This window comes from Echiichthys vipera (assembly GCF_963691815.1).
Source record: "Echiichthys vipera genome assembly, chromosome: 19".
Taxonomy (NCBI): domain Eukaryota; kingdom Metazoa; phylum Chordata; class Actinopteri; order Perciformes; family Trachinidae; genus Echiichthys; species Echiichthys vipera.
In genome coordinates this window covers 19,548,291-19,560,918 of record NC_139844.1, presented here as the reverse complement: position 1 = coordinate 19,560,918, position 12,628 = coordinate 19,548,291, and the positions used below count along the sequence as shown (strand labels likewise).

The 12,628-nt window shown below is 43.4% G+C and overlaps 1 protein-coding gene across 1 annotated transcript; it reads left to right on the top strand.

Moving 5' to 3' along the window:
* Positions 1-1,165: 1,165 nt before the first annotated feature.
* On the top strand, positions 1,166-11,240 carry gnpat2 (glyceronephosphate O-acyltransferase 2). Its single transcript, XM_083934147.1, has 16 exons — positions 1,166-1,254; positions 2,815-3,015; positions 3,316-3,492; positions 4,656-4,818; positions 4,939-5,066; positions 5,177-5,252; positions 6,009-6,160; positions 6,470-6,600; positions 6,884-7,125; positions 8,185-8,442; positions 8,532-8,611; positions 9,036-9,176; positions 10,053-10,152; positions 10,252-10,345; positions 10,476-10,537; positions 10,703-11,240. Exons 1-16 carry the CDS (start codon positions 1,243-1,245, stop codon positions 10,753-10,755), a joined length of 2,070 nt encoding a protein of 689 aa, XP_083790273.1. The 5' UTR covers positions 1,166-1,242; the 3' UTR covers positions 10,756-11,240.
* The last annotated feature ends 1,388 nt before the right edge of the window (positions 11,241-12,628 follow it).

Below are 12,628 nucleotides of genomic sequence, written 5' to 3'. Positions count from 1 at the left end.
GAAGAGGGGTTTGACTGCCACCGTTACCATTACAGCTAAGTAAACATGAGAGCTTAGCTTACAAACTCACAAATACACAAAACGCATGCTAAAGCCACAATGTGTGCTAAAGTGCCCTCTAGGAACCAAAACGTGCTAAAGTGCCATTTAGGAGCCAAAACATGTGCTAAAGTGCCCACATGGCAGCCAAAACTTGCTTAAGTGCCCTCAGGATCCAAAATGCATGCTAAAGTTCCCACCATGGCAGACAAAACATGTGCTAAAGTGCCCTCTGGAGCCAAAACGCATGCTAAAGTGCCCTCATGGCAGCCAAAACGTGTGCTAAAGTGCTCTCTAGGAGCCAAAACGTGTGCTAAAGTGCTCTCAGGAGCCAAAACGTGTGCTAAAGTGCCCTCTAGGAGCCAAAATGCATGCTAAAGTGCCCTCTAGGCAGCCAAAACGTGTGCTAAAGTGCCCTCATGGCAGCCAAAATGTGTGCTAGAGTGCCCTCATGGCAGCCAAAACGTGTGCTAAAGTGCCCTCATGGCAGCCAAAATGCATGCTAAAGTGCCCTCTAGGAGCCAAAATGTGTGCTAAAGTGCCCTCTAGGAGCCAAAATGTGTGCTAAAGTGCCCTCATGGCAGCCAAAACGCATGCTAAAGTGCCCTCTAGGAGCCAAAACATGTGCTAAAGTGCCCTCTAGGAGCCAAAACCTGTGCTAAAGTGTCCTCATGAGCCAAAACGTGCACTCTTCAGTGGCGCTATATGTGCCCTTTTTTTTCCTTTTCGCCCCTGCCCTTCAAAAAGTCTGTGCACGCCACTGGACAGAGTACAGATGCTGGGAGACAGAGGAAGGATGCTGACAGATGCAGGTTTACCTAAGCAGGCCTCATCTTTCCTGCCTCCATGAACCCTTGGGAGGAAAACATAATTACTAGCACAGAAACTGTCCAAAAAGTGTGCACTACACACTTTATCTAAGCCTCAGACATTTGCAGTTTCAGACAGGCCTATCCGTCTTCCTACAAGTGTGCTTTCCAGTGTGTGGGGGTCATTCAAGAGCAAAAGGGCTGCACGGCACAACACTCGGGCGGGAGGAGTTTCCAGAACCAAGCGACGCGATTGGCTCGGCCCCGCGGGGGTGCTGCTGACTCCACATAGGGTGCATTGAAGGGAGCTTTCGGGTCCTGAAAACGAAAGTCGACGAGGACGGAGACCTGCACCTGCACCTGCCCCGGAGGGTTGTGTTAGTTCCTGTAAAGCATGACGAACACGGTAAGACACCCCGTCGGGACCCGCGCACACTTTGCATCCTTTCAGGCGACTTTTGCAGCTTCTCCGGGCGATTGTAACGGTAGGCTTTAAAAGTTAACGTTGCAAAGCACACGCCAAGTATGTAATGCGTTTGTCCGTCGTCAAAGCCATCATGAACTGTAAACCGTGCACATATATCTGTCCAATAGCGCCGAGGGCATAAGCTGCTTAAACTTTGGCTATTTAAAAAAACACATATTTGAGTAACGTTGCTAAATAGCTTGATACCAACTGTTTGTTAGCGGGTCATAGTGCAAACCAGAGAACACTGCCGATAAGGAGACACACACACACACACACACAACCAGGTAAAGACTTTGTGGACTCCTAGTGTATTTAAAGACATGTTTCAAGATGTTTTAAGGACTATAGCCCAGGAGCCAGTTTGGAATAATAATTAGTTTAATGTGTTTGTTTGTTATTTTAAGAAAAAAAAAGATCTGTCACCACATTAAAATGTCTTTAACATTACACTTAGCCCCTCTTTCTTATTGACAAATCCAGAATATGAATATATGCACATACAGGCCTATTTTCACTGATGGATACAGGAGGTTTCAGTCTACTTCACCCAAAAGTTCATTCTCGGTGTGTGGGCTGAAGTCTCCCATCAAACGTAGGCCATATGTAAGAAGCATATTGGATCAGGCTTTGCTTCTGGTTGTGATGTCATTAAGAAAATGCCCGTTTGTACATGTTAAACAGAAAACCTTTAATGTCCCCTGCATAAAGCCCTGGAGATGTTTCTTAGACGTGTGCAATAAAAGAAACATAAGTTCAGAAGAACACAATTTAGGGGCGGCAGTAGCTCAGTCCATAGGTGACTTGGCTGGCAACCGGAGGGGACCATGAATGGAGTGGGACTGGTGGCTGGAGAGGTGCCAGTTAAACTCCTTGGCACTGCCAAGTTGCTGTTGAGCAAGGCATTTGACCCTCAACTGCTCGTGGTGCTGAGCCATTTGCAGCCCCCTTGCTTTCACATCTCTCCATTAAATGCATGTATATAGGTGCTGTTTGTGCATGTGTGTATTTCGGGCCTTTGTATGTGTGTGTAACCTGTATAATAATAATAACACCTTGCGGGATAGATAAAAGGAATTCTTCTTCTTTTTCTTTTTCTACTTCTAACATAACATAAAACAAACAATATATAGATGCAGAATGGCACAGGTAAATACAGAATAAAACCTTAAAAGAACATTAAAATATTTCATAGTGAAGGATAGCGCAGAGAAACTTCCGCCCTCCAGCAGATGAATGAGAAAAACAGCGTTCTAGTCCCTTCTAGTTGTTAATTATACACATTTGGTGCTATATGTACTCGCTCAACAACTAGTCACTTCCCAAAAAATATTATTATTTATATTATTTTAATATTTTATTTTCTCTTTCTCTCTCCTCTCATACTTGAGTCTCACCCTTTGGCTGATCAGCTGTGCGTCTTTTCTTTCTAGCTTTTGTTTTTCAAACATCAAACTAAACTTAGATGTCTTTAAACATAAGTGTGACTTCCTCCCCCAGTATAGGGATTCAGACGGCGCGGGGCTGGAAAATGAGAAGGAGTTTGTGGATATCCTGGAGGAGAGGAGGCAGAGCAGTGATCTGGGCTATGCCTTCAGGACCTACAGCCCCAACCCCTACCAAGGAGCCCCATCCTGCTCCACAGCTGACCTCAACAAAGCCGTGCTGGAGTCCCAGTATCTACGCTACGTGGCTAAGGAGGTGGGAAGCTGTGATTTGAAAAGATGCAATAAAGAAGTTTCACACATTTTTACACACAAAATAGGTTCAGCAAACAGTAAAACATGAACAAAATAAAATAGGAAACTTGTAAATTTGGGGGTCGCATTTCATTATTTGGCTGATGTATAACTGCACAGTATTATAATCACTCTAAATATCAGCAGCCGTGTTTTCAGTCCCGGCAACCAAAACCTGATGCCTGCTAACCACTTTTAAAAGTTAGTGTCGAGCCCTGCTTCATCAATATGGAGTCTGTCTTTTTCCTGCATTCCTCTTCAGATCGCCACAGAGACAGGGTCGTCGCTGGAGGACGTGAGAGAGGAGGCTGGTGCGATTTTGGAGGAAATGTCTCAAAACAAGCAGCTGGGGTTCATCAGGCTGATGAGCTACACGCTCACCAAAGTGTTCAAGAGACTCTTCACCAGCATCTACGTTAACATGGAAGGACTCAACACGGTCTGGACCGAATTTCTAATCAAGACTGTGTTCATAACTACAGCACATATACACATATGTGACACTTTCATAGAGCCAGTGAAGGAGTCCACCGTCCACTTCAATGTACAGCTTCTTGGTAACCTATTTCATATCCATATACAGTAGATCTTAAAGAGTCACTTCATCCAAATTATAAAGAAGTATAGTAGCCACAGATTCTAAAATATCTGTCTCTGCCATTTGTCTGAGATGCTCAAAATTAGGACAAATATGGTTATTTTTTTAATTATTTAGGGGATCAAAATAATCCTGAGATTTAAACCAAGGTGAAACAGGACGCACGTAGATGACTCATAAATGTGTCTCTTCAGAATAATCCTGTCCCCTGTCATCTTGTCTTGGTTTCTTACTTATAAATGTCTCATATAACCACCACCTGCACTTGTAAACACAGTTTAACGGTGTATCTTATGTGCATTATTCTTTCTATCTGCAATTTATAGTACATTTCCATACAGAAAACAAGTGGAAGTATTATTTTCCAACTTGCTCTAAGGCCTAATAAAGGTAGTTCAATGAGAAGATTGAAACCACGCTCATCTCATTATGATAAATATGAAACTTTAGCCAGTCCCGTTAGCTCAGTTGCTAGCTTGGCACAAAGACTGTAAATGTGTTGCAAAATCTGCCTACCAACACCTCGCAGCTCGCTAATTATCATAAATGTCTCAGTTGTTTATTCTGTACAAAAAAGCGAGGGAAGTGTGTAGGACTATTTCAAGCTAAGCTAACCAGCTGGTAGCTGTGTTAACCGTACAAAGTAATGGTATCAACCCTTTCTTTCAACTTGGCAAGAAAGTGAATGACAATGTCAAATTTACCAGTATCTTCTCAAAAATATAACAGTGAGAAGTTAATCTTAACAATAAGATGTTTCAGCACAGTTGAATTTGTGTTTAAATTGAGGACCCATATACAGAGGTCCTCGCTACAGTGGCCCGGGTTCAACTCTGACCCACGGCCCATTGCTGCATGTGGCCTGCTCGCTCTCCCCCTCTGCGTTTAAATAACTAAATTGGCTTCGTTTTTTATTGCAGCTGACTAATATTATGCTATGTTGCTCCATAGACTCCTATACCGAGAGACTGTGTTTGATTTCTCTGTTTTCTGTCACGTTGCAGCTCCAACAGGCCGTGCAGGAGACTCCTGTTATCCTGATGCCCAATCACAGGAGTTACATGGACTTCCTGGTTATCTCCTACATCCTCTTCACCTACGACATCCCCATACCTGTTATTGCTGCAGGAATTCGCAAGTATCTATTTGGTTTAAAACACCAGAATAGTACAGATACAGTATATAAAATCACATCACAAAGCCTCTGCTTGATGTAAACATTGTCATTTCTTGTTTTTTTGTTCACTTCTCTCTCTTTCCCACTATTTATTTATATCCACTGTAAAGCTCTTGCAGGGATGAAGATGGTCGGAGAGATACTGCGTCGCTCGGGAGCTTTCTTTATCCGACGTGCCATTGGCTCTGACAAGCTGTACTGGGCGGTGCTGTCAGAATATGTCAGAACCATCGTCAAGGTGAGACATAATGCACTCGGCCGTACCAAACTCAACCAGTCATACCCCCACACAGGTCCATATTTGACTCAGATGCTGTATTTGTAAACTGTGAACTGTGTTTCCTGTAGAAAGGATATGCTCCTCTGGAGTTTTATGTGGAAGGTCTGCGGAGTCGCACACTAAAGTCTCTGTTGCCAAAGTTAGGTGAGTGTCACGTCAGCACTTTGCCTGTGTCCCAGGGTTGGAAAGTGTCAATCAGAAAGCATTATTCTGGGGCATTGGGGTCAATGTTGCGTGATAATCAGGGTTCGTACGGGTGCTTGAGATCCTTGATAATGCTTGAATTTTAATGTTGTGTTTTTAAGGCTTAAAAAGTGATAAAGTACTTGAATACTATCAGCATTTCTTTCACAACAAAAAGCCAAAGAATAGAAAGTGAATATGATTTCTTATCCTTCTGTCTTTATGAAACACAATTTTAGTTGTTTATAGCATTATACCATTTCTTTTAACATGAATTAAAAAAAAGAGTGAAATGATAATTTTCAATTTGTATGTATGTATTTGTAGAAATATGTAATTTACCACAGCTGTAAGGTGCTGGAAAAGCTTGAAAACCTTGAAAGTGCTTGAAAAGTGCTTGAATTAGACATTGAAAAAGGATAATAGATCGTACAGATGAGAATGATGATCTTTTCTCCACTCATTTCCACCGTCAGTCATCTCAACATCATCAGTCTGTCTTAACAATTTAAGTTATTTTGTTTCATATTTAAAATTGTTTATATTTATAGCCCAGTGTTTTATGTCATTGTGTGCAGTAGCAGATATTTTCTGCGTATTTCAGTGTGTTTAGGTTCTTGAAAGGTTTCTCCATCAAGTTGGCCATGCTTTCATATGAGTGTTGATTTAATTTAATTTCCATTAATGCAATTCTACAATGTCTGTTTGCTTCCGCAGGTATGATGCACATGGTGCTAGAGCCCTACTTTAAAGGTGAGGTGTACGACGTCACATTGGTCCCGATCAGTATCAGCTACGACAGAGTGCTGGAGGAGTCGCTGCTTGCCCACGAGCTACTGGGCATCCCCAAGCCCAAAGAAAGCACCACGGTACATCCAGGTCGCTCGCCTCAACCGATAATTCTTTATCTACTCATTCTAATATTTCTCGCAACCTTCCTGCGTTCACTGGACTGTTTATAGTGAAGGTTAATTGGGTTCAGACGGGCCAACACTCCTGCCTTTCTCTAATTTTGTTTGTTACAGATGTAAAACTACAGGAAAAAAAACATTTGCAAACCCTTTAATTCTGTCTCTAACCTCACTAACTCATTAGTGCAGGTCAGGAGGGTTCATGCACAAATAAAGCTGATTACATCTTGCTCGTGATTCACTCCCAGCTTTGCTATTTCTCCACAGGGTCTGCTGAAGGCTAGCAAAGTGCTCCAGGAAGATTACGGCAGCATGCATGTGAACTTTGGTCGTCCCTTGTCAGTCCGACATTTGTGTCAAGGCAAGATAAACCGCTGCCAGTACAACCTCATACCCAGGTAGACAACTAAAGTCCCTCCATATTGTTTTTTTTTTGTATCATAATCAAATTTAATCAAAAAACATTTAAATCCACCTAAAAACCTCAATAGGTGTAATAATGGTATAATGTTAACTAATTTAAATCATTATAGACCCTCCAGATTTCCAGAAATGTTACCAAATTAATGACCTCAGTAACTACAGCCCCGTAGTCATGTATTTTTCTATCCGACTGCAACATCCCCCCTGTTTTTCCTGCTCACTCCACCCCCCCCTCTCCTCCTTTATATCTCTTCACAGAGACCTTCCTCAGAAGCCCAGTGCAGATACTCAGGCCTGTGTGAGTTGGCTGGCTCATCTGATGGTACGGACCCAAGAGGAGGGCTCTCTGATCAGCCCTTGGTCTCTGATGGCGTGCCTGTTGCTCCAGGCTCCTACCACAGTCTTAACAGAGGAGGGCCTGCCGTGGCAGCAGCTTACAGAAAAAACCCTCTGGCTCAGGAAGCTGGCGCTGGACTTTGGAGCTCGTTTGAACTGGCCTGGTGGGTGGAGAAGATAGATGGGTTTTTATACATTTTGCGGTATATATTGTGTCCTTTTTCATTACAAGGGACATATTATGCTAATTTTCAGGTTCATGCTTGTATTTAGGGTTTCTACTGGAACATGTTTACATGCTTTAGTGTTAAAAAACCTAAAAAAAAAAAGGTTTTCTCACACTGTTTGTCTGACAGTATTTACCCTCTTGCTCAAACACTTTGTTTTAGCGCCTGTCTCTTTAAGCCCCCCTCCCTAAAAATCCCAATATGCTCTGATTGGTCAGTGAGTTCGGGTCTTTCGCATCTGCGCTTTTGACATCTCTGCACCGTCATTGCTGCCGCCGGGGAAATGACTTTAACGGCCCTGTAGCAGCACTTTCTATCTCTATAAAGTATAGTTGTGACGTCACAACCGTGCAGAAGTCCTGACAGCTCGTTCGAAGGCACAGTTTCTCTGTAGATTGAGCGTTTGGATTCTTTCACAGTATTTCAACCTGCTTTCTAATCAAAAAAGAAATGGAAATCTCACTTTTTACAATATGGGACCTTTTAAATTGAGCACAAATGCAGCTGCATAGAGCGTGCACACATCATTGGAATACGAGCTCTTCCTCCAATAGGCCTTTTGAGGAGGTTTATTTTCACATCCCTTCAATGACCAGTAGGTGGCATTTGCATATTGCATTACAAGTGAACCAGACAAAGTTAATGCAGAAAACTAACAGTAAGTAACGCTAATCTGTCAGCATCTCACCTCAGGATACTAAAGGATCCCTCGACCTGGTCTGAGGTAGATCAGACAGATTAGATGAATGTGAGTTGGCACAAGCGTTCAGATTCACTTAGGAGATCTTCAGTGGATTAATGCACTTTAAGTAACTTATCCTAAGAGGACCCCACTGAACTGACTCACTTCACAGGTCTTGTGTGTGTGTCTGCAATTATACACATTCAGGCACACAAGACATAATCAAACACATGCAATACAATGCAAACTATTACAGCCCTATTTAACACCGAATACTCCTTAAACAATGATAATGTGGACACCATTTTCTCCAGGGCGAGTTCCTGACTCTGATGTGATGTCATCCGCCATGGCCCTTCATCACTCCTTAGTTCACCGTAAAGCGGGGCGTGTCTACCTGGTTCAGGAGGAAGAGCCTGCGAGGAAACATCCGATCAGCCCAGAGGAGGACGCGAACAGGACAGCGGCGGCGGTGCTGATGCTGGCTTCTTACAGGAATCAGTCTCTCCACGTTTTTGTGCGTCCCGCCATGCTCGCGACAGCCATACACGTCACAAAGACCGCACAGAGAGGTGAGGGTTAAACAAGATGTATTTCTCGACACACAATTTTCTAATATATATTTTCACCTCCCTTCATCGTGATCCACTGTTGTTCACAGACGAGCTTTTCGCTTTCTTCTGCTTCCTACGGGACGTCTTCTCCAACGACTTCATCTTCATCCCTGGAAAGTCGTCTCAGGTAACAACCTCATCTTTCAGGGCTTGGCTTCTTTGGGGCATCTCAGGACAACGATTACAAAGAGGATTATCGTCGTGTTAAACCATGGTAATAAAATGTTTGGTGCAAACATGATCACAGCTTGGCTTCTGACAGACGGGGCGTGTTCAGGCTTAACGTTTGAAGTCTGAGCAGAATCCCAGCTCAGGTAGATGAGTGTTCATTTGCAAACATGTATGCAACATCTGATGACATTTAGTAGCATTTAAGTGCTGCATAGGAAAACCAAAACACTCCTCACTATTATGGTTCCCTATACTTCACTACACTAAAACACCATCACTGATCCAGAAAGTTTGAAATCTAAAAGTGTCCACAATATTCTTGCCTTGTTATTAATAATGCGTGCATCTTTTCTGTTAATATCTGTCTTTCCATTAATCAGGACTTTGAGGAGACATGCTTCCTCCTGAAGAAATGTGGAGCAGTCCACATCAGTGACCAGGAAGTGACAGCGTCAGACGCAGGGCTGGAGGTGTTATCCTTCCTGCAGGCACTTCTACAACCCTTCATAGACTCTTATCAGGTCCTTTGACTTTTGCTTCCTCTGACTGATATAACGCACATGTTGCAGACAGGGCCGCTACCATTGAGGACACTGAGGTCGCAACCTCTGTATTTATTCTGGGAATACGGGGGTTTTAGCAACCCTGGAGTAGTTTACATTAAACAGTTGAAAAACAAATGAATAAACACAAAATAAATAGTTCAGAATAAAACCATTATTAGTGTGCAGAAGGCATTCAGAGGTTTCCACACAGTCTTGTCATTTTTTGATATCGTAATGGTGCATTAAAAGTTCATATTTTAGTCTCAAACTAAAATTACAGTGTTGGATTTTAAAGGTCCCGTATCATGCCCATTTTCAAGTTCATACTTGTATTTTTGGATTTCTACTAGAACACATTTACATGTTTTAATGTTCAAAAAACACATAATTTTTGTCATTCTGTCTGTCGGAATATACCTGTATTCACGCTCTGTCATAAACGCTCCAGTCTAGCGCCTGTCACTTTAAGACCCCCTCCAAAAAAAGCCTGGTCTGCTCTGATTGGTCAGCGTTTCCCATTCTTCTGCATATGCACTCTCTGAGTCTCTGCACCATCATTGCATCGAGGGAATGACTGTGACAGGACTGTAGCTGCACTTTCTACCTATATTTAGTTGAATTGTGACATCACAACCGTGCAGAAGTCCTGGCGGTTCGTTTAAAGGCACAGTTTCTGAATACGCGCTGTGTGCCTTTCTGTGTGGATTAAGCGTTTTGATATTTTCACAGTGTTGATATAGCACCTTGACATGCTTTAGAGTACAGAAAAAGACATAGAAATCTCACATCTCATCATATGGGACCTTTGAAGAGTAAAAACAATATGTGGCGTATGTGTGTTTCTATCTCCAGGTGATGTTCAGGTACCTCTGTGAAGACAGAGTTCACATGTTCACGGAGAAAGAGCTCCTACATGCTGTGCGAAACCTGGCTAGGAAGCTCATCCTCTCAGGTGAAACAGAGAGTGACCTCTGATCTTTTTAGAAACTATCTGCAGCTGCTAAACTCTTATCAGCGAATCATTCCCCGTTCTTACGTCTGCGCGTTCCAGGTGAGCTTCACACCTATGAAGCCCTGTCATCCGACACGCAAAAGAACGCTTTGTTGGCTCTGCAGAGACTGGAATCCGTGACAAAGTCGAGGGCGTGAGTAACGAGATTAACCCCCTGTTTGGTTTTAAGCTCATTTTCTGTTGTGGTTGGGAAGCTGTCTGTGTTTCTGGTGTCAAAGATGAAACATGCGTGTACCTTAGGTTTCTCTGTTTTCTGATCACAGGTCTGAGCAGGATAGATACGGAGTGAACAAAGCAACTGTCAGAAGAATCAACGACATTCTTTGTGAGTCGGCTTACTTCAAATACAACCAGTTTTGTGATGATGTTGATCTTTTTTTAAAATGCTCTTACTTAAATGTCCTCGCCATGTGTTGTAACATTTGGTGTTTGAGACCACACCAACCAACAGCAGCCTGAGGGATTTTTGTCTTTTCCTCTCCCACTGTAGCCGGGAAAATCTCTCCCCAGATGCTCCAGACGACACCTGACGCAAAACTTTAGCCTCGATTGGAACAGATCCATCTCCAGTGTCAGCTCACAGTCCTGTAACCCCGCCTTGGCCCTTTCCTCCTTTCCACTTCTTCTTCCCTCCATGCCTCTATGCAGCTGTTGGTAGAATTGCTGCAGTCTGAGCGCTCAGACAAAATACTTAGTATCCTGGATGACAGTGACCAGACTTAACCTGGCAGCGTTCCACTCTTGATATGCTGATATTTGATATGTGCTCCCTCTACCGTCTCTGTGTCCTTGTTCTCATCCTCTGACAGGGCTGGGGTAGAGCTACAAAGACACTGATATGGTGACCTAAGGGTGACGGTATTGATGATTTTGTTTGATGGCTATAATCAGAATTAGTTGATGAAGAAAGGCGCATGTATGACTGATGCACTAGTGATGCCTGTGGATCAAGATACTGAACTATCACTATTTTTAATCAGTTGAATTGTGTTAGTATGTTTTTGTCCTGTAGATATATTAATGATTGACAAGGCTGGCATGTCTAAGTGAGGAGAATAGAGCACTTTAAACTTAATTGCTGGCATAGTATGTGCAATTAAAAAGTAAACACTGAATTACAACACTTGATTTGTATATACATGAATGGAACTATAACAATGTCAAATACCATAACCCATTAATGACGTGTTTGAGACATTTATTGTAACTCTTTTACATCTCAATAAATGTAAAACAAATGTAACAAAATGCACCATACATTCTTGATTTTCAACCTTCAACATCATCTTGGTTAAACCCAGGGGTCAAAGTTCAACCTCCTTCAAACCAATCAACGCACTGCCTGCCCCTGTAACCCCTCAGCAGTTAGAAGAAGGCCTCTTATGTGCCAATAAACCCGTTTATTATCTTACATGGATGGAAATTATCTATACACAGGTGGTACGTCAACTTTGATGCGTAAAGCGCTGACGGGGTCTTGACAAAACACCGAGATGTATTCCAACACTCTAGAATTTAGCTTTTTCTCGCCTTCTTTGGCTCTGTGCCGCTCTTTGTCCCACCTATCCTTCTCGCCGTTCATTTGGGAGAACAGATTGAGCTGGATGGTGCGCAGCGTGGCCGCCAACACGTAGAAACCTCCCTGCAGCATGTGGCAGAAGGCGGCGCCCACGCTCAGCCCTGCGCCCATCAGGTTGGGCACCGTCTCGCACACCACGCACATGCCCTCCAGAAAGTGCAGCGTGCCTTTCCTGGCCAGGGGCTGACCTTGGTGAAGGTAGCCGCCCTGGGGAGAGGGGGTTTGCTGGGCATGGTTGAGCAGGTATCTCACGCAATCGGCGAAGTGGGCGGCTGCCCGGCGCAGCGGGAGAAGGGCCAGGTACAGGTGACATGCAGCTTTGGTCAGGGCATGGAAGAGCAGCCGCAGCTCAAGCACGGCGTTGCCTGGAGATAAGAGGGTGACGGGGTCAGCTCTAATTTAACACCTTGGCTAATGTCAACAACCATTACAAACAGCGTCTGCCACTGGATTAAAGTGTTCACCAGCTATGTGGGCGGCGGCTATCACCTGAGCACGCGAAGCAGGTGCTTTGGGGCGTAATTACGCGCGCCCCTCAGCACGGGACCCATCCTCTGACATTATCACAAATCACAAAGTCTGCAATAAAGCTTTAAAATGATAAACCCCTGTATACCCGTTTAACTTTTGTCAAAACTATAATTGCAACAAGTAGCCTAAGCATATATGAATATAGTATATCATACATAAAAATGCAAAAGAAAACCATTTACAATGTTTTAAATGTCTCATCAAAACTTGGTTTAAGAAAAACAAGATTGTGCGAGTCAGGCCTTCTATCTGTTACTCTACACCACACACACTCCTACAAGTTGAAGTGGGTGACATGAATGGCTA